Raw genomic sequence first — 24097 nt, forward strand, 5'->3', positions numbered from 1 at the left:
TTGAAAGCTTTTACAGAAATATATAAGGCATGAGGAAGGTAATGCATGTTATAGATGCATCTGAAGTAAACAATGGAAATGGTCATGTGCTCCCAGATTACCTCCTTTGAATCTCTCCTCTAGTGTGTTTTTTAATTGGGTTGTGTTCAGTAATTCTTTCTCCTTCAGCAGCTGTCTATTTATCTGTTCTTTTATAGGGAAATCTGGGCTCGGTTTTTAGCTTTTGAAAGCAACATTGGTGATCTAGCTAGTATACTGAAAGTTGAAAAACGGCGGTTTACGGCATTCAAGGAAGAATATGAGGGTAAAGAAACAGCTCTGCTGGTAGACAGGTACAAGTTCATGGATTTGTACCCTTGCTCTGCGAGCGAACTGAAGGCCCTTGGTTATAAGGTAAGTGGGTAAGAACACTTGTATTGTTACTCTTTTCAGTCCTAGCAAACTTAAGCAATTCCTTGTTTAGGACTTGCCTTACACTTTTTTTCCCTTGATAGAAAAGCAGGTAAAACAGGTCTGGTATGCCTCCTCCTTGTTGTCTGTTGGGCAGCAAAGTGCCAGGCACTGTGGGCCAAGGGCAGAAAGGAGCACGGGCCATGGGTAACAGGTGCAACTTCCTGTGGTCATATTTACCTCTCATCTGCCCGTGGAAAGGGCAGCGTGGTAATGTCACCACCACTCAGCTACGGGCCTCTGCTTCAGACTTAAACCTGAGCTCCTTCAAAACCTAAAATTCTTTTGGAAGTTTGTAGAATGAGGTCATCTGTATGAAACATCGCTGGCTGCCCTTCCGCTTCAGTTGGCAAAACTCCACTCTCTTCATTGAGAACCGGATCAAAACAAACATAGTGCAGTCCCAGTGACTGCTGCAAATAGCTGAGGAGAATTATCTGTCGATCTCGGTGGCTGCCTGCTTTTCTTCAGTTAATTATGGCTCAAGTGCTTTGGTGCTGCTACTCAGAATTTAAAGTCTAGGCCAAACACCTGTATCTAGTGGTCTCCCATCTTGTTTCTGACCACATGTATTTTAACTACTATTCTAGTCATGTGGAAGGCTGTAACACTTTGGAAAAACATTAGAATGGAATATAATGTTGATTTTTTTTTTTAATTTATTTTTAAAGCATGATATAAAATAGGCTGCCAGAGAAGCAGAAACAGCTCTGCTGGAGGAACTGCTCTTTCCCATTTACATGAACAGGAGGAGAGCCTTCAGTTCATGTCTCAAAAATAGTGCCTCAGCTTCCATTTATTTCTTACACAGAAAAGGAATTTTTGAAAAATACAGAAGTCATCAAAGTTAGCAAAGCAGCTGAATTGTTGGTCTTCACACAGTTGTAAAGTAATCTGATAAGTGGAAACAGGAGTCACTTTGAGCCTGAATACTTCTAATGCAATTGGGACAAAGTTATTTTGAAGTTACAGGTGTGCTTTCAATAGAGTACATCTTGATAAACGCATGCGAGGTGGTGTGCACCTACCTTGGGCTGATTTCTGTTGCTTGTAACATGCCAGAATATAATGCTATTTGAACGGATGCTTTGCAGGCCTGCTGACTGCCTTATGCTTTCTTTGTTTTCCAGCTAAAGCAATCTAGGGAATGAAATGAGGGAGAAATGATAGTTGTGAAGGCCTAGTGGTCTGCACCTGTTCGCCTAAATCTTTTTAACCTAAAAAAAGTAGCCACTCAAAAATGACAAATACGGTCCCATTCGGTAACAAAAACAAGTGTTTCCACTCCCAGCTGGGTCACCATAGGACTAAATGTTTGATGAAAACATGCAAGTTTTGCCCAGATGGTCTTCTGAAATTGTAATGATGACAGAGTGAGAGTAGGCGACTGGTCTGGAGGTGTTTTGTTCTGTAATTTAAACAAGCAGTGTGATCCTGCCAAGTTCAGTGCTCTCCAACTGCCTTTCGCAGGATGTGTCCCGTGCCAAGCTGGCAGCGATAATTCCCGACCCTGTGGTCGCACCTTCCATCGTGCCTGTTCTCAAAGATGAAGTAGACAGAAAACCTGAATACCCAAAACCGGACACTCAACAAATGATTCCATTTCAGCCAAGACACTTAGCACGTAAGTCAGATGTTCAGTCGGAAGTGGTTGTATTTCACCTGGTGGCAAGTTATTAACTTGTGTGTTTAGCAAACCTAATCACAGAGACTTTCCTAGTCTTCAGTCATCTAAACATGTACTTGCATTTTAAGCTGTTATTTAATTGACTTGCTAAAGGCATATATATATATTTTACCTAATATTAAGGTCACATGGAAATAGGTACAAGTAGTTTGGGGTCTGGTCTACGGTAATAAGCTGGTATACACACTGCTCATGGACTTCAGATCACTGACTAAACAGTATGTAATTAGTAGAGGCAAAAGTGACAGGGTAGTAATTATTTGCATTAAATAACAATGCTGCAAAAGCAATTCAAGTCTAGCTGTCCTGCTCTGGCTTCATAGAGTTTTTCTTCCTGCAGCTCCAGGTTTACATCCTGTCCCAGGTGGTGTATTTCCTGTTCCACCAGCAGCTGTAGTTCTCATGAAGCTCTTGCCACCTCCTGTTTGCTTTCAGGTTTGTTTTAATGAATTCTATAGACTTAAAAAAGTTGTACAAGAGATTCTGTTTTGACAGAACCATGGTATGTATCATTCTATTGAAAATAATCTTTAAACTTTTTTGGTTTTGGTAACAAATCAGGGTCCCTTTGTTCAAGTGGATGAGCTCATGGAGATATTTAGAAGATGCAAACTGCCAGACAGTAAGTTACTTGTTTGCTCTCGAGTCTGTGATTGTGTTGCCTGTGTTTTTGTTTTACATATGGATATTGCTGTCTAAAATCCAGACCTTGTTTACAGATGTGTAATTAATATTTAAGAGTATACTGCTGAATTGGCTACATTTGTAGGTTGGAGTCTATATAGAGATGTTTGTGCATTTAACTGTGGGGAGATCAACAAGTCAAAAAGAAGCTGAAAATCATTAGCTGCTACTTTAATAATATTTTGGTGATAACCATTAAAAAGAAAGAAATTAAGATTTTCAGAATATGCTTTAAAAGCAGCAAGGCATTATTTCTAACAGCACTGTAACTGTAACATTAAATTACAAATTTGCAGTATGGTAAATTTGTCGGTAGGCATAACTGAACGCACATGGTTGTGGTGCTTGAGAATAATTCCAGAGCAGTGTTTTCTGAGCTCCTACAAAGGAGGTAGAGCTCTGAGATATAAAACTAGGACAGATCCATACTCCAGTCTTCCTGTAAAGTGTGGTAGATGATATGATGCTATTTTTCACCCCCTCTGTTCATTTAAGGAGCAAATGATCAGAGAGAAAGCAACCTAGGATCTCATTTCTTTTTGAGTGAAAACATCTATTTAAATTATACATGGCATTTTTGAAGCTTTCTCTGTTGATAAGCAGAGACTGACTTGCTATGCATGCTTTCTGATGAATCATGAACTAGTTCTACTGTTTCCCCAGTAGGCTTTCCTGTTTTATTAAGCTTGCAAATGACCTCAATACTTGTGCAAGGGAGGTCTCAAGCTGAAGCAGCAGCATTTACTTTATAATTAGTGTTTGCCATAGCTCAGAGTTTTAGACGGTCGAGACTTAATTCTTAACATTGTAGGAGAATAGGGTAGGAAAATGTCTCATTCCAGAAATCTCCACAATGTACCTATTGTGGTGTCCCTGTTTGCATGCTTATTTCTAATCACAGAATTCCATTTCACAAATTAAATTAATCTTTTTCTCTGTCTAAAGCTGTTGATGAAGCTGTACGAATAATTACTGGAGGCCTACCTGAAATAGCTGTGGAAGGCAACGGACCTGTGGAAAATAACGCAATGCTCAATAAGGCTGTTAAGAGACCACATGAAGATTCTGACGACGACGAGGAGAAAGGATCTGTGGTTCCCCCTGTACACGACATTTACAGAGCACGACAGCAAAAGCGAATCCGGTGAAACAAGTTTGGAGTTCTGCTGTGATAGACAAAGACTTGCATTGAGTCCATCAGTCTCTTAAAAGTCAAGCATTTAAAAGGGACAGCTGCAAACAAAAAAAAAAAATCTTGAAAATGGTTTTGTTACTGTGGTGCCTCTTCTCCCATATGGTTCTTGACCCGAAAACAGCCAGAACAACCTTAGAATGTGCTCTGAACAAAACTAGGTTTTCAAAACCAAAAGCGCAAAATGTCAAAACTGCATTTTGTTCTTCAAGGGTGTTCACATCTACCACTTGAAATCTTGTGGGTTTTCAACAGTTTTATTTTAAAAACTGGATGGCTTATACTTGTGAAGCATTTTTAATTCACATTTTCTGGAAAACAGTTGTTCTCAGTTTGTTCATGTAGTGTCCTGCCTTATTGTTCGTTTTTATTTATGGCAGAATGTATGGAATCTGTTTTGTAGTTGAAAATGGAAAAAAACATTCCTTTAAAATAAAAGGATATCCATAACATCATGCCTCATTCTGGTTTTATTCAAACACAACAAGTTACTTCTTAAATATTACTCAGCCACTTCAAAAGCAATGTTAATAAAGACCATCACAGGAAATTGATCAGAGCATACATATTAGAATTAGTTTTTTTTCCATTTTTCTAGAGGATACAGTATACTTTTGCTTTTAATTCCATGACTGTTAAAAGAAGACAGCATCATAAGACAAACTCAGTACATATTTCTACTGTGGATTGTCCAGGAGCACTAGCTAACACAGTCTGTTCCTGGATCACTGCACTGGTCTTCCACTTAATGTACAAAGCTAAATGTCAATATATTAGCTACACAGTTTAACCTGTTATTTTCAAACAAGCTAACAAAAACACTATATGAACTTTCAAAGCAGTTTCTATGCATACTTTAAAGTGTCATTGACTATTCAGAATCGCATTCTGCTGAGACCACAAGAACCCCGTGGACTACAGGCCGTTTGGATGCTCGGACAAGTCGGGAGCCGTTCCCGCCCCCAGCAGTACAGGCCGCTGTGGGTCAGCACTCCTGTCCACCAGACCAAGAGGTGAAACAGCGTATGTATAACCACGTAAATGTTCACAGGGAGGTAGGGGCTGGCCTTAGTCCTACAATTTCATTTTTTGCTTTGCCGTTTAATTGTATCTATCTCCCTATATCTTTAAAGAGGATGTAGAGAAACTATTTGTCAGCTACTATCATTAAAAAAACAACCTGGGAAGATCACTAACATGATTTGCACTTGTGGGCATTTATTACAGTCTCTTCAGAGCTCTCCTGTTGCAAGGCCTACAGCCTCCACCCACCTGTGCCCTCCAAAGGGGAGACTGGAGCCAGATGCAGGTCCCGCGCCACCTTCAACACGAAGCCTTCGGCTCCAAGCGCAGCTGCGGGGAGAGACGGCGCTTGCTGCACCCACCCTGCGAGCAGCACCTGTGCACTCGTGCCCCACCGTCCCTGCTGCAGGGGCAGAGCAAGCACGAGTTGGCCGTCCTCCACACCCGACCCTGAAGTCCAGGACTCCTAGATTACGCAAGTACAATTGTATCTAGTGATAATGCAGTCCCGTTCATTCTGGCAGCAGTCACATACGTACTTTTCAAAGCCTTTTCCAAGTATGTTGTTGCACCATGAGGATCCTCCTCCCCATATCCTTGCGATCATCCCCTACAGCATCTAAATTTTTGTAGTACACATAATTCACAGGGGCTTTTAAAGGCAGCTTCTAGGCAATACTAAGATACAAAATAACAGCAGCAATTTATTTTCTGCAACTCTCATTTAACAAAAATGAAAACAGATTTGTCTTGGTTATTTATTTTTTTATATCTGTCTCTAGCAATAATGTTTCTGGTAGGTCTTTTGTTACGCAGACTACTGCCTTAATTTTTTGGAGCTGCAGAGCTATAGGCTGTATTTTGAGGTGGATCCTGCACTAATAACAAAGTACAGTAAGTAGATGCAGCAATCTTTAAGACCTCTGTAGCACCCTTTGCTGATTCAAGCAATGAAATAGACCACACCAAAAACCTACTCAGAACTTTATTATCTGACTAACCAACCTAGTCATTTTTGAGTTATCAAAGAAAGATTCAAAGACAGGCATCCATTTTACTATCTGAGTACATTTAGCCAAGAGAAAAATCACTTGTCTGAGCTGGTGATCTCTTAACATGGTTTTGTGGGGTTTTTTGCTTGGGGAAGGGGGTTTGTAATGAATGAGAAAAGGTTTGTTTTATAGTTGCATAGGCTAATACAGAATAAAAGGTTTTACTCATCCCACCTTCCTCCAAACTCAGTGCAGCTATATCTATGCTGACATGTAAAGGAAAACTGGAAAGGGAAGCACCAACACTGATTCATAATCAAGGGCTTCCTCCTAGAAGTTCTATTATTTCGGTTGACTAGTTGATTCATAAAATGAACCTGGATGTTAGCAATAAAAGGGCCTTTTACTTATTTTACAGAACTTGGGGTTTTTTTAAAGACAACAACACATTCTATTTTGGATAGTCTAGTACTTGGGACACTTACTGTTTATAGCTATGAACTTTGTTTTCATAAAATCATCAAATTTTGATTACTGTAATACAGCATTGTGCTCAACTAGAGGAAAATTTCAAATGTACTTACCTCCTAGCTGAGTTTGAAATTGCAATAAGGCTGTAAGATCATTGAGCTCTTCTGTGAACACTCATCTATACAACGTAGCTAATTAAATTCAAGACCTACAAATATTTTACATTTCAAGAACACCTCTACAAAGTGAAAAAAATCTTCTACTGAAAATATTCCCTGTGTATTCAAACTAACATTAAATCATTCACCTCTCAGTACATTAAAATCACTTATACTTCCGATAGTGCTCTGCACTTCCTGGATATTTTTGAAGACATGATTGAATATGCAACCATCTCCCGTTGTAGTTTTAAAAAACAAGTAAAATTTTCAGCCTAAAGTTTCACACACTTTAAATCCACCTTCTGAAAATGACAAAGGTTTACTTTAAAATTAGTATTTCGCATAAAAAGGAGTAACTAGCAAAAAAAAGGTAAGAAATGCCACTTTTATCAAAACATTTTAGCTCTGCCCTTCTGAAGTCTTTACAAGAGATAAATACAGCTGCAATCTATAAGATTGCCACCTTTGTAAGTACTGTACATAGCAGAGGACAGTTACCCAATAACCAGAAAATTTGCTACAAAAATATATTATGTGTTTGTAACATCTGCAGGTAAACAGCAAAAAAATGCCATTAAAAATGCAGTAAAATGCAGAAAAACCTAGTAGCCTACCATACTAACCATAATGTTACAATAAAGTGCTGTTTGGCTTTGTTTTTTGCCTGTTAAAGTTCCTCTTGTCTAGAATTTTAACTTTCTTCTCAAGTCTTTAAAGTAAGATTTTTTTAAAGCCAAATCATTCCTTCTGGGAAGGACCATTGCTAATCTCCTCTGGATTAATTAAACTGAATTCACGGTAAATTAGAGTAAAATGCCCCAAAATGAGCCACTTAAATACAAAGTTTGGTTCTTAAACTTGTCCTACCTAGCATCATCTCAAAAATCTAAAAATTGCAGCCAGAAAACTACCAAGACATCCCCCTCAGGTTGCATACTTATGTTAAAAATGCATCTCTCTTTCATCATTTACCTCAGAACCCCTTTTGCATCTCATGTATTTTCCACGTCAATCATCACTAGTGAATTAAAAGGAACCAGTATTTACATAGAAAGCTGTTTTCCTAGACAAATATTGGTGCAATTTTTTTAAAATAGCTGACAATACCGTATTGGTAGCATACAAACTGGTTTTACGATTCTTCTGACTTCCCTACAAGTTGGGATTCTTCCTTAGTCAGTATTTTGCCCAGGACTGCATCATAGTAAGGGCTGAAGACCATTTTGTTGTAGTTGACAAGACGAACATACTTGACAGCAATCTCTTCCAGCTCTCTTTGAATAGGGCCTAATCCTCCAGGAATAGCAGGTAATGATTTCTGGTGACTAGATGCAAGATAATTCTCCAGAAACTTTTGAATTCGAGAATCTGGAAAAATTGGACCAAGGGTTTTGGTTTGTTTTCAAAAGAAATAGTCAATTAGAAATAGTGTCATCTCATGTAAAATACTGAAAGCCTGAACACAGTAAACACGTATTTGAAACGGATTAAATGAGAAACCATGCATAACATGCCACTAACAGCTTTACAAAGACAGACGAGTGGTCACTTGAGAAGAGAGCATTTTTGTCAAAGCATACCTATTAGCTTGCATATGGTGTTATCCGGACTGGCCACCGCTTGGATTTGTCCTTTAAGCACCGTCTCTCTCTCAGCTGAGAACGGGGTAAAGCCATGCTGGGAAAGGCAGCTGTTAACTTCAGCACACACCTTCTCACCGATGGTAGCCAAAGATTCCTTCAGGTTAAAGGACCTAGAGAAGGTGGGGTAGAGCATTAGTTAGTTATTTTAGTTATTCACTTTTTTTTCACCTTTTAAAAATAAACTATCCACTTATAGTTGCTTTATTTATCAAATGTAATGGAAGAAGTGTAATCCAGATTAAGCCAGAACTATAAAGAATAATACATATATGTATCAAAAATAAAGTTGAGGTACAAAACAAGGAGCATAGCATTAAAGATTTCCAGCCTGAACAATCCATACAAGTAAGAGCTGACTTTTCTGTCTACACAGACAGCTCTGACTAATGCATAAACCAGTTCTCAACCCACAACGTGCACAGCAGTCATGCTAAATCTGCGAGCAGCTCACCGTACCACACGTAGATTCGCAAGGGAGCCTGGCCCAAACTGAGCATGGTTAGCTGCTTGCACTCTCCTGCGCCAACCAGGCATCATGAAAAACACACTCTGAGAAAAGGAGCACGTACATATCCAAAAATAAGAACAAGAAGAGACAGTTCTGTCTGAGTAAGCTGAATAAAAATTGTCAGCCTGGGCTCATAAAACACCCTCATCACCTCCTTTACATACTCTGTGGTCCACAGCCAGAGAGAGGCTTAAACTGATGGTTCACTAGGGTGAAAACCGAACTACACCTGCCTCTGCGTGACCAGGACTATTCACTACTCACGGAAGATGCGTTCCTGACAGCAGCACCTTGACAATGGTTTTGATTTTTTCAGCAAATCCAGGCACATCAACGAGTGCCGAGCCTGCTGCGCTGAACGTGACCAGAAGGACTGTCCCAATCAAGAGGAGTTGCTCCAGCTCCAGCTGTATTTCCTGAAAGCGGGTCTGGTCCATTAGCACTGTCTGCAAAGAATGAGGAAGCCAGCACAGAATAAAGTCAGTGTGCTGGGCTGTGAAGTGACCTTGTGATGCCTCCCCATTCACAGCAGCCAAGATAAGACAAAGACATGGAAGAGAGCAACACATGCTCAGCAGGCAAGTGTCAGGAACAAAATGAAAATAATTAACTCCTCTTTTCCAACTAAGTAAGCTTCGACTGAAGAATACCTAAGAGCTACAAGAGCTCTCCATCAAGAGATAAATGTTTTAGTATTGCACTAACTAAAATCAACTACAAATCAAACAGCTTCTGTTATATCCCAGAAATAGAAAAGTAGAACAAGCACAGAAATAAATTTTTCTGTTAAATACCTACTTCTGGAAAAGGCCTGTTTACATGATCCCACTTAAGGAGCTTCAGATAGGCCTGATTTTGGACAGCAGTAGAGCACAAGGAGGAAGCTCCACCAGTGGCACCATCACCACTGCAGTGGGGAGGCAACATTTTACATCTCAGCTTCGCAAGATCATCTGCTGCTTCTTGCAACCACCTTGTGACAAGGTCTAAAGAATCTGGAAGAGCAGGGGGAAAAAAAAAAATCTTGTTAAGAGAATTCCTTTTCAAAGTTAGGTTTTTCCACCAATAATTTCCAAATAATCCCATTAGTTGCTATTACTAATACCCATGATACCAGTTATTGACATGCATTTCATTTATTGCATTAAGCAGAACATCTAAAACAAAATTAAAACCACACAGCTACAGGAAATTGAAGGTGAGATGATGCTAGGTAATTATGCCCTACACTGTACTGAAATGAAACTAAACTCCACTACTAAGTGCAGAACTGTTGTGCCAGCAGATTTTTTCAAACCACAGTATTGGGGCACAAGTTGTCATTTACCATATGAATTCTAGAACTTATAAAAGAATCTGATTTCTTTTCATGATCTACAGGCAGAGACACGCAGTTTACTGGGAGGTCAGAGGGGAAGAAAGAAAGGAACAAAGTCATACTTGGCTGTTTCTCAAGAAACTCCTGAAACTTCTTTCTTTCATATTCAGCAGACTGCTGCATTAATTTTGGCCTAATACTACTGACAGCGAAGTTTGCCATATCCATTTTCATTAGGTCTAATACAGAGAAAATTGCTCTAAACAAACAAACAGAAAAAGTTATTCAAGGCTGCAGATGTTTAAGAGGTACTATTTACAAGATTTATTACAGATTGTCTAAGGAAAGCACAAAAACATGCATGGGAAACATTAAAAGGGTGCTTAACAATTTAAGAGCATGAGACAGAGACAAAGCTTGAGCAAGCATGTACATGCATGCATGTGCCTCTTCCAAGTAGGAAATAAATCTTGCTGTCCTGTAAAAAAGCCTCTATGGAATTAATTTTACTAGCTCTGTAGATTATATTTCCCAGGATGTGCAATATCATATGTTGAATACATAAAAAGACATCCAGGTTTCCAAGCTTGCATACTATCTCTGTTGGCAGCCTATAAAGCCAACCTCAGTGGGAAGTGAATAAACAGACCCAAGGAGAAAAAGAAAAAAGGAAAAAACAAAACCAAAAAAAACCACCACAGAAAAACACCTTCATTTCAAAGCAACCTAATTCTTCCTGCCAATACTTCTGCCAAGTCAATCCTGAACTCTTGGAAGCTTATCAAATTAGAAAACAACAAGGTTAACAAAATTTCTTCTAACTATCGAGAACTTGAGGTGTTCAGCTGAGAACATGGTGACAAAGCAGAAGCCTATATACTCCCAGATGTGGTATGTACACTCTGTTTAGACTGAAAGGATATTATACAGGGAGTGGGATGGTAGGTAAAGAGAGCTCAAACTGGGGGGGAAAGGATGAACTGGTTGGAGAGCAATAATACCTTTTTCTTGTGCTCTTGCTCGCTATTTTTCCCCTTCCGCTGTCAATATTAAATTCTGATACAAACTGACCATCTTAAGGCTTATCTTAAGGCTTATGTGCATTTGGCATTTAAGAAAATGTCCTTCAGTGACATGCAGGAGCTAGACATTCTAGTTCTCCACCAGAACAAAGACAGTCCTTGTTAAAGGCTCCTGGAGCATCTCTCCCCTTCATGCCCACAACTATATCCCTTTCCCTATCACTCTTCTACAAACATTTGCAGGTTAAGGGACTCTCAACATGACTAATAAATACCATTTCAGTACCTGAACAGAGGAACTATTTCATGAATATCTTTTAGTTTCTTAATTTCTTCATCTCGAGCTGGAGCACAGAGAGTCCCCATCATCCCAATAACAAATTCAACCAACTTAGAAATGTCAAGGGCCCCATTCTCTGCCTCCTGTTTTATCAAATCCAGATCAAGAACTTCTGTAATCTGGCTTCTCAGTCTAGTATGACCAGGCAACAAGAAAGATAGGAGATTCTGAAACGAAAAGTTTTTAACAGTGCATTAGTTCTACATATCAAAGACTACAAGGATCAAAACAGTTACTGAACCACTTTTTATTTAAACTAATTGCCCTTTTCAAGTGGAGTATCTTTTTTTTTTCCCCTGCTTTTTTTTTTTTTTTAACCATTCACCAACTCCAAATGTTTCACTTCATTCTGTATGACACTGAAGTTACTAAGTGGTAAATACTCTGTAGTACAGATCATACTTAAGACTATTGTGCTTGGTTTTGTTAGCCCAGTGTTGGGGCATCTCATTGATTCCATAACTAATACCACTGTCATAACATGGAGGAAGCTTGGAATTATGAAACTAGTATTACTTACCTTTCAATCATCTCACATAGTTTTGCATTTGTTTTTATATTCAAATTTCTCCTCTGGGCTTATACAATTTATATACATTCACAGACAATGATATAGTAATGAAAGAGATCAAGAGTCTCCTTTCTGAAAAGCCAAACTTCAACCACTTTTGCTCATTCATACCCACGCAGCTACTCAAATACAATAATTTACCTTGATATCACATCATCTTACCTCTTTAATTTCTCCCAGTAGTTTAATTGCATGGTCATATGTTGGTGGATCTTCCTTTAGCTGAGCTTCCAGACAATCCCAGAAAGCTTTATGTACAATATCTCTTACTTTTTTTTCTAAGCTGTGGGTAAATATGACCAGTTAAAAAGAACAATACTTGTCTCTGCACCACCTTACAAAGTTAACCTGCAGCTCCTAAAGAACATCAGGTAATAATATGAATATAATGTAATAATGAATATATGACAATTAACAGAAAAGAGATCTGTCATTTTAAGTTACTCAGAAAAACAAGAAAAACTGGACACAGGATTTGGAATGGCTTATATCCTAATAAAGGGTTACATATAAGCAAAGGCAGCTACAAATTAAAATCCTTGAAAGTATCTATCATATGCTACCTCTAAGCTAAACAACTGGAAGAAAAAAACCCAGGAAATCACAAAAATTACAGCTTGTCTTCAAAAGAGCAGTACTCATGTGCCTTTCAAAAGCCTCACTAAGTAAATGCAATTCTACTAAGTAAAATTGATTAAGTAAACCTAACAGAAATGAAGTAACTTCCCTGACAGAAAAGCTTCTGCATTTCAACACATAAATATTGCACCTACTCTGAGATAAAGGCCCAGTTCAGTTTGTGTAAAAAAATAAATGAATTCCTCTGCTTCAGTACCAATTCCTAATTCAAAATACTGAAAGTTACTCCTCTTCAGCAGGCAGGCTCCTGTTCACACCAGGTTTAACTTCACGACCGAAGTAAAATGCTCACACGTACACGCACGCACAAAGAACACCCTCAACAACCACCGGGTTCCCCAGGCCCTGACTCCAAGTGCAGCCGTGGTTCAGGCAGCACCCAGAGGCACTTACACCCCGTGGCCCTCTCCAAGCAGCCAGTACGTGCTCTACTGACAGTGCATACGGCTGCAAATAGTCACACTTGCGTTCTCCTCCCACCACTTGTCTACGCATACATTCAAGGTGCAGGGGACTCTAAACTTGAGACACACAAAAACTCCACATTTAATCCACGGAAGATTCCAGGGTCCCTCTTCAAGCAAAATCTGAATGACTGCTCTTTCTTTTCTAGGTGGTAAATAGCTGTACACAAAACCCTCACAAAAGCCAAATACAGGGATCTTGCACGAAAGCAGGCCTGGCCCATCACAAAGCCCAGGCACTCCAGAGCAAGGTGACCTCTCTGCAACACATCTGTTTCTGTGATCAGGTGAAGAGATGCAAATCAGTCACGCTGGTGAACAACTACAGCCACTGCTCAGCATCAGTGGGCAAAAGCATCCAACTGTGCAAAGTACAACATAGGTCCCAGCTCTTTCCCTTTTTTTTTTTTAAAGGGGGTGGAGAAAGAAGAAAGGATGGATAAAAGAAAACACATTAATATCCTTCTTCCCTGAAAAATGCTGAGATCATTTTCATGGCACTGAGGCATACCAGATAAGTTATCCACTACCACAGCACATTTTCACATGAGAAATCCATGCGAAGGAACGCAGAGCTGAAGCGGACACTGAGCAGAACAGCACTCTCTTAACTATGGGACTTCAGACAAAGCACTTATTCTCAGTCATCAACTGCCCAGCAGAAAACACCTGATGGAAGTTCCCCCAAAAGATACTGGGACACAGAAGATAACACAGAATGGGGAAAAGAATGAGCTTTGCATGTCTCAGCTGTAATTTCCAAAGGCTTGCTTCAGAGACAGCATTTGTGCAGGCTAGAGACAGGTCCCAGTTCATGGGGCCACACACGAACTGCAGTGGCCTACAAGGAATGCAGCAAAGGAGGACTGGGCCACACCGCCTGGGTGTGTCTAACAGGCAAGGCAGAGGCTGCAAGATGGTGCTGAGAAGAGAGATCAGATCATTGTTTGAGCTCTAAAGTATATGAGTCTTGATGGTCAACAGAGATATCTATTGTCATGTGCTAGCTCAGATAAATGCTGTCTGTCCTCAGCATTTAAGTGGGCCATGATTCCATTTCCTACCAACTCAGAGGCTGAGACAAGTGAACAAAGTATAGCAAAGATCCTCATCCACTCCGTTCAACCGAGTTCAATTGCCTTACTCAAAGGCAATTCCTGCTGGAACCACAAGGTTCAGTGTATTTAATGTGCTTGTGCTGAGCAGTTTTTCTTTGGTTATTATCGTTTAGCAGTCCACAGCCATTAATAAAACACCACTGGTATAATATGCTGGTGTCAGAGCTGGAAAGACAGGAATAGTCCAGGCAAGAAAGGAAGATGAGGCTGTTCCCATTACTGCCTTTTCAGTCAGGGACAATTCTAAAGCGACAACCTCTCACGGCTAACGGGAACCACTGTGACCCTGTTTTGGTGGAGATGGGCATCAGACCTTTTGTCTAAGGATGACCACTTTCTATAGAGGACAATCAATGCCAGTCTTCTAAGAGCCATTCATAGCATATCCTACTGCAGCACCTGTGAAGGTAACGTGCTCTAGGGTCTCTCTCAAACATAGACACCTACAGACAACACTCTGGTTCCAATGTGGGCCAAGTTTCATCCATCAAATAGGTGTTCACTTTCACAAATTAACCAGGAAACACATTGTCAGCCACATCCCTCTGTATGTGAAAGAAAAAGGAAGAGCAGGTGAAGCATCTGTTGATAAGACTGAGTCAGCTACACTGGTCAATATGCGACCAGACATCAAGGCCTCTTCTGTTCTCCCTCTCCCCTTTCAGCAGGGGATAGAATTACTGTAGGTCAGGCAGAGAAGTAAAGACGTCAAACTTAAAGGAGCAAGGACTAAGCTAATAAAACATAGGAATCGCTTCCCAAAAAATCCCTGGGGAAACAGACATTAGGCTCAGAAAAAGCTAGAAGAGTTTCATCTTATTCCCTCAGGCAGTGAAAGCTTAAGAGATGCTAAGAGCACTACCTGCATCTGCAGCCAGACTTGGGTATTCCCAAGACTGCGGTCTCAGGCTCCTGGGACAAGGGGACACCGACAGAAACCACACCACATTGAGATCTGCATCACACCCCCCCAAGTAATTACTCCAAGAAGTTCAACTTTGACACACACACATTTCTGAGGAAACAGAACTGCACATTTACATTCTTCTTATGCTCTTTCCTATCTTGTGTCAGGCACTGCCAGACAAGACACGAGCTAGAGTCTTCACCTGATCCGCTAGAGCTGTTCTGCAGTTCTACAAATGCAAATTTAATTTATGTATATGTTTGGTAACAATCTTACCTGTGTTCTGGTAATTCAGCTGGTTTTATCTGGAAGTCTCCATTAACAACAATTTCATGTGCTAATGCCATGTTGGTTACTCCCTTTGCTGTTTCCATGAGCTCTTCTATTGACACAGGCCGAGGAGGACTAGCTGCAACACAAATTAAACTGTCAGACAGTTATCTATAAAAGTCTGTGGAAAAAAGTCTGCTAATACTTGTGGACCTTTTCCACATTCTTGACAGTACAGAGGGCCAAAAGACAGGATCATCCAAAGATTCTTCTCCTTTCCTTCCCTTCCTTTCCCAGATGGTGGATGACACAGGTTTGGAGTATTACAGAGAACAAAGAAGAGAACGCCAGTTCATATTCTGGGCTCAGTGTGTCAATTGCTTCCAAGTTCCATCAAGCTCTTTTAAAAAACAAAACCAAAAAAACCCCACACTCAAATCCTCACTTCTTTAGGACTGCTTAATAGCATCTTAGCATCTTTCTCCATGCTGTAGGAAGAAATCGTTAAAAATACCAGTATTTTCGCTGCACTATTTCCCCAATTATTTGTGCAAATGTTGCCATTTCAATTTTATATTTTTCAAGGAAGTGACTTAATCTCTAAAGCAGTTGACAAACAAACCACTATTAAGCAATAATGTACTAGTAGCTAATTATGCTCACTACTTCTAGTGCAATTGGCACTTCTCCAAACTTCTTCCCAGAAGCCATGGTCCAAGTGACAAAGGATATCAAGACCTAGTCCCAGCACCAATGCCTAAAACCTCTTCCTCTGGCAGGCCTTTGGGACTAACAAGGATGGACAAGCAGCCTCAGGCTGGCCTCTGAGACGTACAAGCAAGTAGGAGGAAGTGCCAAACCTGAAAAAACAGGCCAGATTTCATTAGGCAGGAGACAAAGGTAGTGACTGACTGTAGAAATCTAGAAGGTAGAAGAGGGACAGGGACAGTTTCAGAGAACTTAATTTGCTTCCTAAATGCACTAGGAATTACAGTTCCTAATCATTCTTGACTACGTAACATCATCCTGGGACACTACTGGCATTGCTGTAGCACAGGAAGTGTCACAGCCCCAAACCAAGTCAGCATAAAGGCAGAAGGTGCCAAAGGTGTAGGCCATGTTGGTTAGGGGAGTAATCCCATCCCCACTGAAGCCAACTGAAACCTGCTGCCCCTGATTCTTTGTGGTAAAGATTCCTCCTAGCTCTGCTAGCATCAGTGCAAGCCGCGTGCGTGGGTGCCCTGCAATGCCTTGCCAAAAGTTAGGAGAAACACCACAGTTCTTCCCTGGTCCAGGTATCTGAGAAAACGGAAAAGGGTAGATCATTAGTGTCCTCAGGTGAGGCAGACAAGAATGGCAAGGTTCATCTCCTCCAGAAAACATCTAGTGGAGTGGAAGGTGGGGAAAGAGCCACGACAGAATTTCCCTAATGGATCAATTCCTCTCTGTAGTTCATTCACTTCAACTACAGTCTGGGCATAGGAGCAACATACTGATTCCCAAAATGAAAGAAACCAACCAGGGATCTTCATAGGCTGGGTTCACTGGGATATGTTTTCGGCAAACTATCATGACTGCCTCATCTGATAACCCAGTTTGGATTTAACCAGTAATATAGAAAAGGTCTGTTAAAAGTAACTGTCCATCACTTGTCTGCCATTCAGAGCTGTTCCAAGTATATACAGTATGGTTCCTTCCAATGTCCTAATCTTTCATTAATATCTTGCTCTTCTTGTGCAGCCATCCTAAACACTTACTTCCTTCTCCTTGGGCCTTAATCTTGCATGGTAACTCTGGGAACCCAGCAAGGACTGATATTCTGAGAACTAGCAGGACAACAAAGTTCTCAGCTGAATGAGAGTGCTCTTGTCCGACTGCCAAATGACTTCATTCTAGCACTGGATGCACTAAAAACTAAGACTCTTTCATTTACCAGAGAATGCTCTTAAATCATGTTACTTCATTCTCGTATTATAGCTGCACCCTTACAAAAGGGGAGGCCTTGAGACTAACGACCTCTTTGTGGTACAGCGCAGTGCAAGACTGTGCTGTGCATTTTACTTTCACATCTTCATAGCCTTTCTCCATACATACCCTATGTTTCCTATCAGGCAACCAGCAAGGCATAAGAACATAAACTCCCTCAGAACATCTCCTCTGTGTAACATGACACTAAACACAACACTGAACCTCAAGTAATAATAAACACTACTAAAAAAATAAAAATAATGCAATGAATGTTACATTCTGAGACACTCTGTACAGAAATTTGGAACCAGTTATCTGAGCAATTCTGCCTCTTTGAATTGGATCCCTGGGACCAGAAAAGTTCCCCTTCATTTTATCTATAGATTTGCCAGCAATAATTGGTAGCCATACTGCATCCAGCTACTCATGTTGAAAGCAGAATGACAAATAAAAATATGCCCTAGAAATAAACTTAAAATATGCAGTCCTGCTTGACTAGAAGTAATACTAGGATTAAATACACAACTTTCCATCTGTATTGGGAGGGGGATGACAGGACATGAGGACATCACTTTGTTGATAACAGCCTTCCTTGCCCTGCAGTAGAAACAGAGGCTGCAACAATCCAGAAGGTTCAGCTGATAATGCAAACAGCAGCAACAGTTTAGCTAGAACATACTGGAGTGGTGCTTATCCTTTCAGTGAGTACAGACACACAAAGGTATTTAAAATACATATGGCTCAGAGCAACACTGTTATTGTATACAACTAAGTACTAAAACAAAATGGGGAGAAAGGTGCTACAAACAGTTTCAAAACAAATGATCAGGAGACATACAATATTTAATTTCAAAACAGTCAAGCTTGCACAGAATGCTCTAAAATGTTAGGATTGTCTCTACCAAAAAAATCTAGAATTTACTTTTTTTTTTTAATAAAGCAGTTTTGCTTACACTTCGGTGTATCATCTCTGTGTGACCCTGGAGCACTCTGTCGTATTCTTTTTCTGATAGACTGATCCGGGTTGTCCAAGCTCTCCTCTTGACCATCCTCCAAACCACTCAACTTTTCTTCACTTGAATGTGGCTTGTCAGGATTTTGAGACATTTTCAACTGGTTCTTTTCAGAAAAAGAAAAAGGATGAAAAAGGGAATGAATAAGCATTTTCTGACATGGCTGAGTGGGTAAACATCACCAGGAGTTCTCTTGATTAAGAAAAATTAAGAACGAAAGAATACTTATGAGGAGTTACATGATGTCATTCCCATAATGGTAGGGGACCTGGACTCAATCAATGACTCACTTCCCATCTTACACAAAACGGGATGCTTTCAACACAGCTACTATTGACTTAATCTGCATTCCTAGTAAATTCTCAAAAATCTGAAACTGTTCCCTCACCATAATGCATACAGATGAGAAAGAAAACTAAATATACTTTTCTTTCTTAGCATTGCTTATGAGAGCAGCGAAGAACACCTTCAGAATAGTATTACAAACATGTTTTACAAAATGATTACGCCAAACGAGACATTTCTCCACTACATAATGATAAATCTTCCTGAACATAACATACTCCTGAACTATGATCTACCCCAACTGCTCAGAATTTAAAAGTTTTCGCTCTGAGCCATCCACAAGCATTAAGCAGGAAAAGGACTAGAGATAAATCAATATAAAATTCTACTCCCCTATTTTCATTCTTTGCAAGAGCCATGATTTATGTATAAAATATCAGGATTACTTTTTTAAAAAAAGCAACATTAAGACAGTAAAGAACATGGTTCCGGTATTTAAAATATTAGTCTATTAAACATTAGGTATTAAATAATATTTATATGACATCACAGATACCTGCAGTGTACCCAAAGTTACACTGAAAAAATGACCATTAGAAATGCTTGTCTCACCATTATCTTCACTTATTTCATATTCAGATTTCCCCCAAAGAACGCAATTTGCACATCTTACCATTGAAAACTCTCTATCATACAGTAAGCTACTGTTCAGACTTAAATTTAAAAAAAAAAAAAAATCTACTAGAGAGCATATGATGTCTCTAAATCAATTAAATAACCTGGATGTTCTGTGAAGTAGGAAGTCAGGAAGAACCCGCCTTTCAAAAAAAAAAAAAAAAAAGCCAGCTCCTGGAAAAACAACTTCCTCTTCCACCTAGTATCCCAACATCCCCACTTTCAAAATACAGAGACACAGCCCCCAGAGGCACCTCACAGCTACTAGGAAAAAATACTTCCAGCATCAAAGACTACACTGAAGAGGGTGCAGCATAAGCAAGCAACAGTGTAGAAACAAAAAACGCAGCACTGAGATTTTTTTTTTATTTTCATACAACAGCTGTAATAACCAACCCTATTCCATCAGTGCTTAAATTGATTGTGCCAGTGTGATTCTACAGGACAGCTAGAAAGCTCAGTATACAAGAATTGGTTTTGTTCTACAGCCATGACTCAGGATCATCATCTCGCTAGGTGCACAACATACACAACAGCACACAACACTCGTCCACAGCACTGTGTGATTTCTATTTTAGAAAAGAAAACAAAGCATAAAAACCATGGGATAAACTACATAGGAAAACCAAGACATCAGTACAAGTATTGTTAGACTCATATATTAGCCTCTCCCTCTAGCTGGAACAGAGTCACCAATGTCCCTGCTCCAAACGCTTCATCATCTCCCCCTTCACACATACAGACAATCCCAGCTGGGACAAGACCTGCAGGGATGTTGCCACCCTTTGAACCAAGGCAGAGAGAGCCTCCAGCCAGGTGTAACGCAAGGCATCCCAACCACCATGCAGGTGGGAAACCAGTGGGAAACCACTGGTGGGAAACCAGTGATGTGCTCCAGAAGTGGATCTCTGGTCTGGCAGACAAAAGGTCTGTTACTGCAAACACTCTAGCAGCAAGAGGATGCAGAGCTCTGTTAATAAAGGAGCAGTTAATGGAGAACACAGCAACAGTTGCAATAGAAAATATAAGATAGGGCTGGTTAAACAGAGGAGGGAAACGTGTTGTTGAATTTAGCTAGAATAGACGCATTATCTTAAAGGTTTCCACATTCATTCAACCAGACAGTTGCTCTTCCTATCCATTCTCTCTCACAAAGCATCCTCCTGAAGGCAAAATCTGAAGCACAGATGACTCAGTTAGGGCCCACTTAGGTCTTTAATGCACATGACACGTCATTGTGCCTTGCAATCTCTCACTGCACTTTATCCTCACTACCCTTAGAAAAGGAGAGAAATATTGTCATATACCTTACAGAGGGGAAATTGTGGTGTGAGTTAAGTTGCTTGAGGACTCACAGAAGATAAATGACAGGGCCAAGACGATAATCAGTCTCATGATTACTACCCCAGCTTTGCCCACCAGGCCATCATTCCTACCACACAGACTACATCCTAAAGTATTGCCTTCCATAAAATGGCAGATCAAGAACTACAGTCTCAATACCAACAATTTCATTTAATCACCATTTGTTCAAAAAAAAGTCTTATTCAGCTGTGTAAAGTGGGTACAAGAACTCCTGGACCATTCTACCAAATGACTGTTCAGCAAATGAGGTAAACAGGCACACTTATTGGTTTAGTTGTTTAGTTTGCAATAGTCTACTCTTTTCTACTGGATTACTGCTATTATTTGCCAGAACACATCTAGAACATATCCTCTTTCCACTAGGTAAATAAGCTTGACAATACCTCTTCCAAAAGCACGATCATCATCTTTCCTTTCACACAAACAATTCTGACTCTCAATAGAACAAAGTCTACTTCTTGGCATTTTCCTTCAATTTATTTTTAATAAAAATAGAAGTGCAAGAAAAAACCCAGCAAATTAAAGTTTAAACAAAACATTTTCCACAGGTTCTTTTCAACAAAGGTCCTCAAATTACATGATGCACACCAGCATTAAATAAATTTCACTGTGTTTCTGTGGAGCACACAGAAGATTGAAGCGGCTCCTCTTAACCTGGAGCGCGGCCCCACTGCTCAGTATGAGATAAGACTCGACAATTCCCCTTACCTCCAGGCCAAACACACAAGCCCTGAAGGCCACCTTTCTTCAAGCTTTGTTCCAACGCCAAACTCTCTCCCCTTCCCTCTGTTCACCTCCCACATCACAACCTATTTTCCCTCATAATCCACTAAAAGACAAGCTACACCTCACCTCTCGGTGGTGAAGCTACAGCCTGTCCTCTTCCTCTCCCAGATTAAAAGCAATCTCGACCATTTTCGCTACCTGAAGCCTGTTCGGTAAGGCCCTGAAAGTCCCGGTCCATCAGCAGGGTCCGCCAAAGACACCACACAGCAGCGACGTGACTATACCACCCCCCACCCTCCCCAGTACTGGGCACCAGTTTCCCTGCAACACTTCCACAGGGGCTCAGAAGTTCCAGGGCCTTTCCCTGCACCGCCCAGCCGGGCTGCTGGCAGCAGCTCCCCGCGCAAATGCCACAGAGGCTCATAAATGGGCCACACGGAAAACCAGCCCCTGCGGCGCAGCCGGGGGCTGTTTTTCCAGACGCCAGCCGGGCGAGGCACGGGGAGGAAAGGGGATGCAGCAACCTCCCTCAGCCAGCACAGAATCCCGGCCACCTGCCCCGGCAGGCAGGGCCCGCGGGCAGGGCAGGCAGGGCGGCCGGGCCCAGGCCCGCAGGCAGCCCCCGCCGGCCCGAGAGCCCCCCCGGCTCCCGCCTGGAGCCGCGCCGGCACCCGCTCCCAGCCCTGCCGGGCCTGGGGCCCTCCCCGCCGCCCCAGGCCCGCCGGAGGCCCGGCGGCCTCCCAGCCCCACACCTCCCCGCCGCTGCTGCCGCCTCGCCCTCCGCCCCGGGCCCCACCGCCGCCTTACCACCGCTCGGAGAAGGAGCCGCGGCCACCGGCTTTAACGGGGCGGCTGCCCGGCCCCGGCTCTCCCCCGGCGCTGCGAGGCTGGGCCGGAGGCGCAGCCCCAGCGCAGGGGCGGGCCGCAGCGGCTGCCGAGCGGCGGGGGAGCGGCTCCCGCCGGCCTGGCCCGCCCCACCGCCTCTCAGCGCCGGGCCGGGCCGGGGCGGGGCGAGGCGTTCCCTGCCGTCCCCCTGGGCAGTTATTGGCGGTTTTTCCCCCAAAGTGGGCCGAGAGGAGCGGGGACGGGGCAGCACTCTTCTGTGCCAAGGGTGCAAGAATGATCCGGCTCGCGGCTGCTTTTTGGGGAGGGGCGTTGCCTGGATGTCGCTAAGCAAGGAGCAGGCCCCTACAGACCTCACGGCCGGGCCAGAGCAAGAGCCGCCCCCCAGCAGCCTCCGTCTGGACCCTAACACAGATACAAGGTGTCTGCCCCATCCCACTGTGCTCATTTAGATTAAACCCACCTAACCCCCAGGGAAGAGGCCATGGCTTGTCGTTGCTGTCCTGCAGTCACTTAGACACCTCACCCAGCTCTCACTGTGACCGTCAGTCCAGCTTAAAGCTCAGGTGCCGTGGGATGAGCAGTATCACACCCACGCAGAGGTAAGGTACCCATCAGGGAACACTCCGAGCATCGCTCCTGCCCGGTTCTTCACTGCAGGTTGCTTTTCAGTAGCCTGACAGCAAGCCTGGCACCACAGCCAAGCCCTGACTCACAGTGCAGCGATATCTGTAATTCAGAACTCGTACTCCAGCAGGCAATGCCCACAGGCAGGAACAAAGGTTTGAGATAGAAATCTCATCCTCTTAGCAGTGATGCTTACAGCACATAGAATCAGGGGTTAGAAGAAGCAAGCAATGCAACACCACCTGTAACTTAAGAAAAGTGTGATCAGAAATGCGAAGAAGAAAGTGCCTTTTCACCCGTACATTTTGAAGTGTAAGTTAAGGCACTTATTCCAAGAAAGTATGTTTATAATCAAAAGGTTTCAGTTAAAACAAAGAGCTACAAAAAAATTACTATAAAGGGTTACACTTCTCTCCATGCTATTAGTTTTCAAGAACTGATTATCCTTGAAGTCCTTTCTAGCTGACTAGAATAAGCCTCTTGCACATGTGTTGTCCATCCCCCCTCAGAATACAGTAACTCATTGTGCTATTGCACGCTCAGCCATCATCTCACTTTCAGAGAAAGTGCTCCGGACCAGTGGCAACAGACACCACTCATGACTGAAGAGTTACTTAGTGATACATTAGAGTAGTATCTCCAATACGATTGTGTTTTTAAAAACAGATCACCACATGTGTTTGTAACAGTTATTACTCTTTGTTGTCATGATTACATTACCTTTGATCCCAATTAAATTAGCTTTTCGCCCCCAAATAAAAAGAGAACAGAGCTCTATTGGCACTGCATATGGAACAAAATTTGTGATTTCTTACAACAGTAACTGTAATGAAGTTTTGCTGGCATCATCCCAAAGATAACTCCACAAGACTCAAAATTAGATCTCTGATCGTGCTATAAATTTTCCTGCTTGCAATTGCCTCTGTTGCACAGCTTGGGATTTCCACTGTAGACTAGACACAGATAAAATATGCAGCCATAAGAAAACCCAAAGGCCTTTCATTTGTTCCAACTCTTTTCTAATTACAGCTGGTGACATGAATAATACTTACAGACAGAGCAAAACACTGCAGGGATGAAGATAACTAGCCATAAACAGTATGTTCTGTAGCAACCAAAGCTAGACTGACTTAAA

At 41.7% G+C, this 24097-nt stretch overlaps 2 protein-coding genes across 4 annotated transcripts in view; one reads left to right on the forward strand and one right to left on the reverse strand.

Annotated features, from left to right (window-relative positions):
• The window catches only part of CSTF3 (cleavage stimulation factor subunit 3), a 52169-nt gene extending 47704 nt beyond the window's left edge, over positions 1-4465 (forward strand). For all 3 annotated transcript variants that reach the window (XM_074842250.1, XM_074842252.1, XM_074842251.1), the window contains 5 exons: positions 198-393; positions 1921-2074; positions 2478-2572; positions 2699-2759; positions 3767-4465. In XM_074842250.1, the coding sequence (XP_074698351.1) occupies positions 198-393; positions 1921-2074; positions 2478-2572; positions 2699-2759; positions 3767-3969 (709 nt within the window). In that variant the 3' untranslated portion in view covers positions 3970-4465. The remainder of the gene's footprint in view (positions 1-197; positions 394-1920; positions 2075-2477; positions 2573-2698; positions 2760-3766) is intronic.
• On the reverse strand, positions 4466-22466 carry TCP11L1 (t-complex 11 like 1). The gene is made up of 10 exons (XM_074842253.1): positions 22300-22466; positions 18382-18547; positions 15467-15599; positions 12225-12345; positions 11438-11658; positions 10252-10388; positions 9610-9806; positions 9076-9257; positions 8241-8413; positions 4466-8028 (listed from the first exon to the last, which is right to left on the reverse strand). The coding sequence occupies exons 2-10, from the start codon at positions 18533-18535 to the stop codon at positions 7793-7795; spliced, it is 1554 nt and encodes a 517-aa protein (XP_074698354.1). The 5' UTR covers positions 18536-18547; positions 22300-22466; the 3' UTR covers positions 4466-7792.
• Positions 22467-24097: the final 1631 nt, after the last annotated feature.

This window comes from Strix aluco, chromosome 16, assembly GCF_031877795.1.
Source record: "Strix aluco isolate bStrAlu1 chromosome 16, bStrAlu1.hap1, whole genome shotgun sequence".
NCBI lineage: Eukaryota > Metazoa > Chordata > Aves > Strigiformes > Strigidae > Strix > Strix aluco.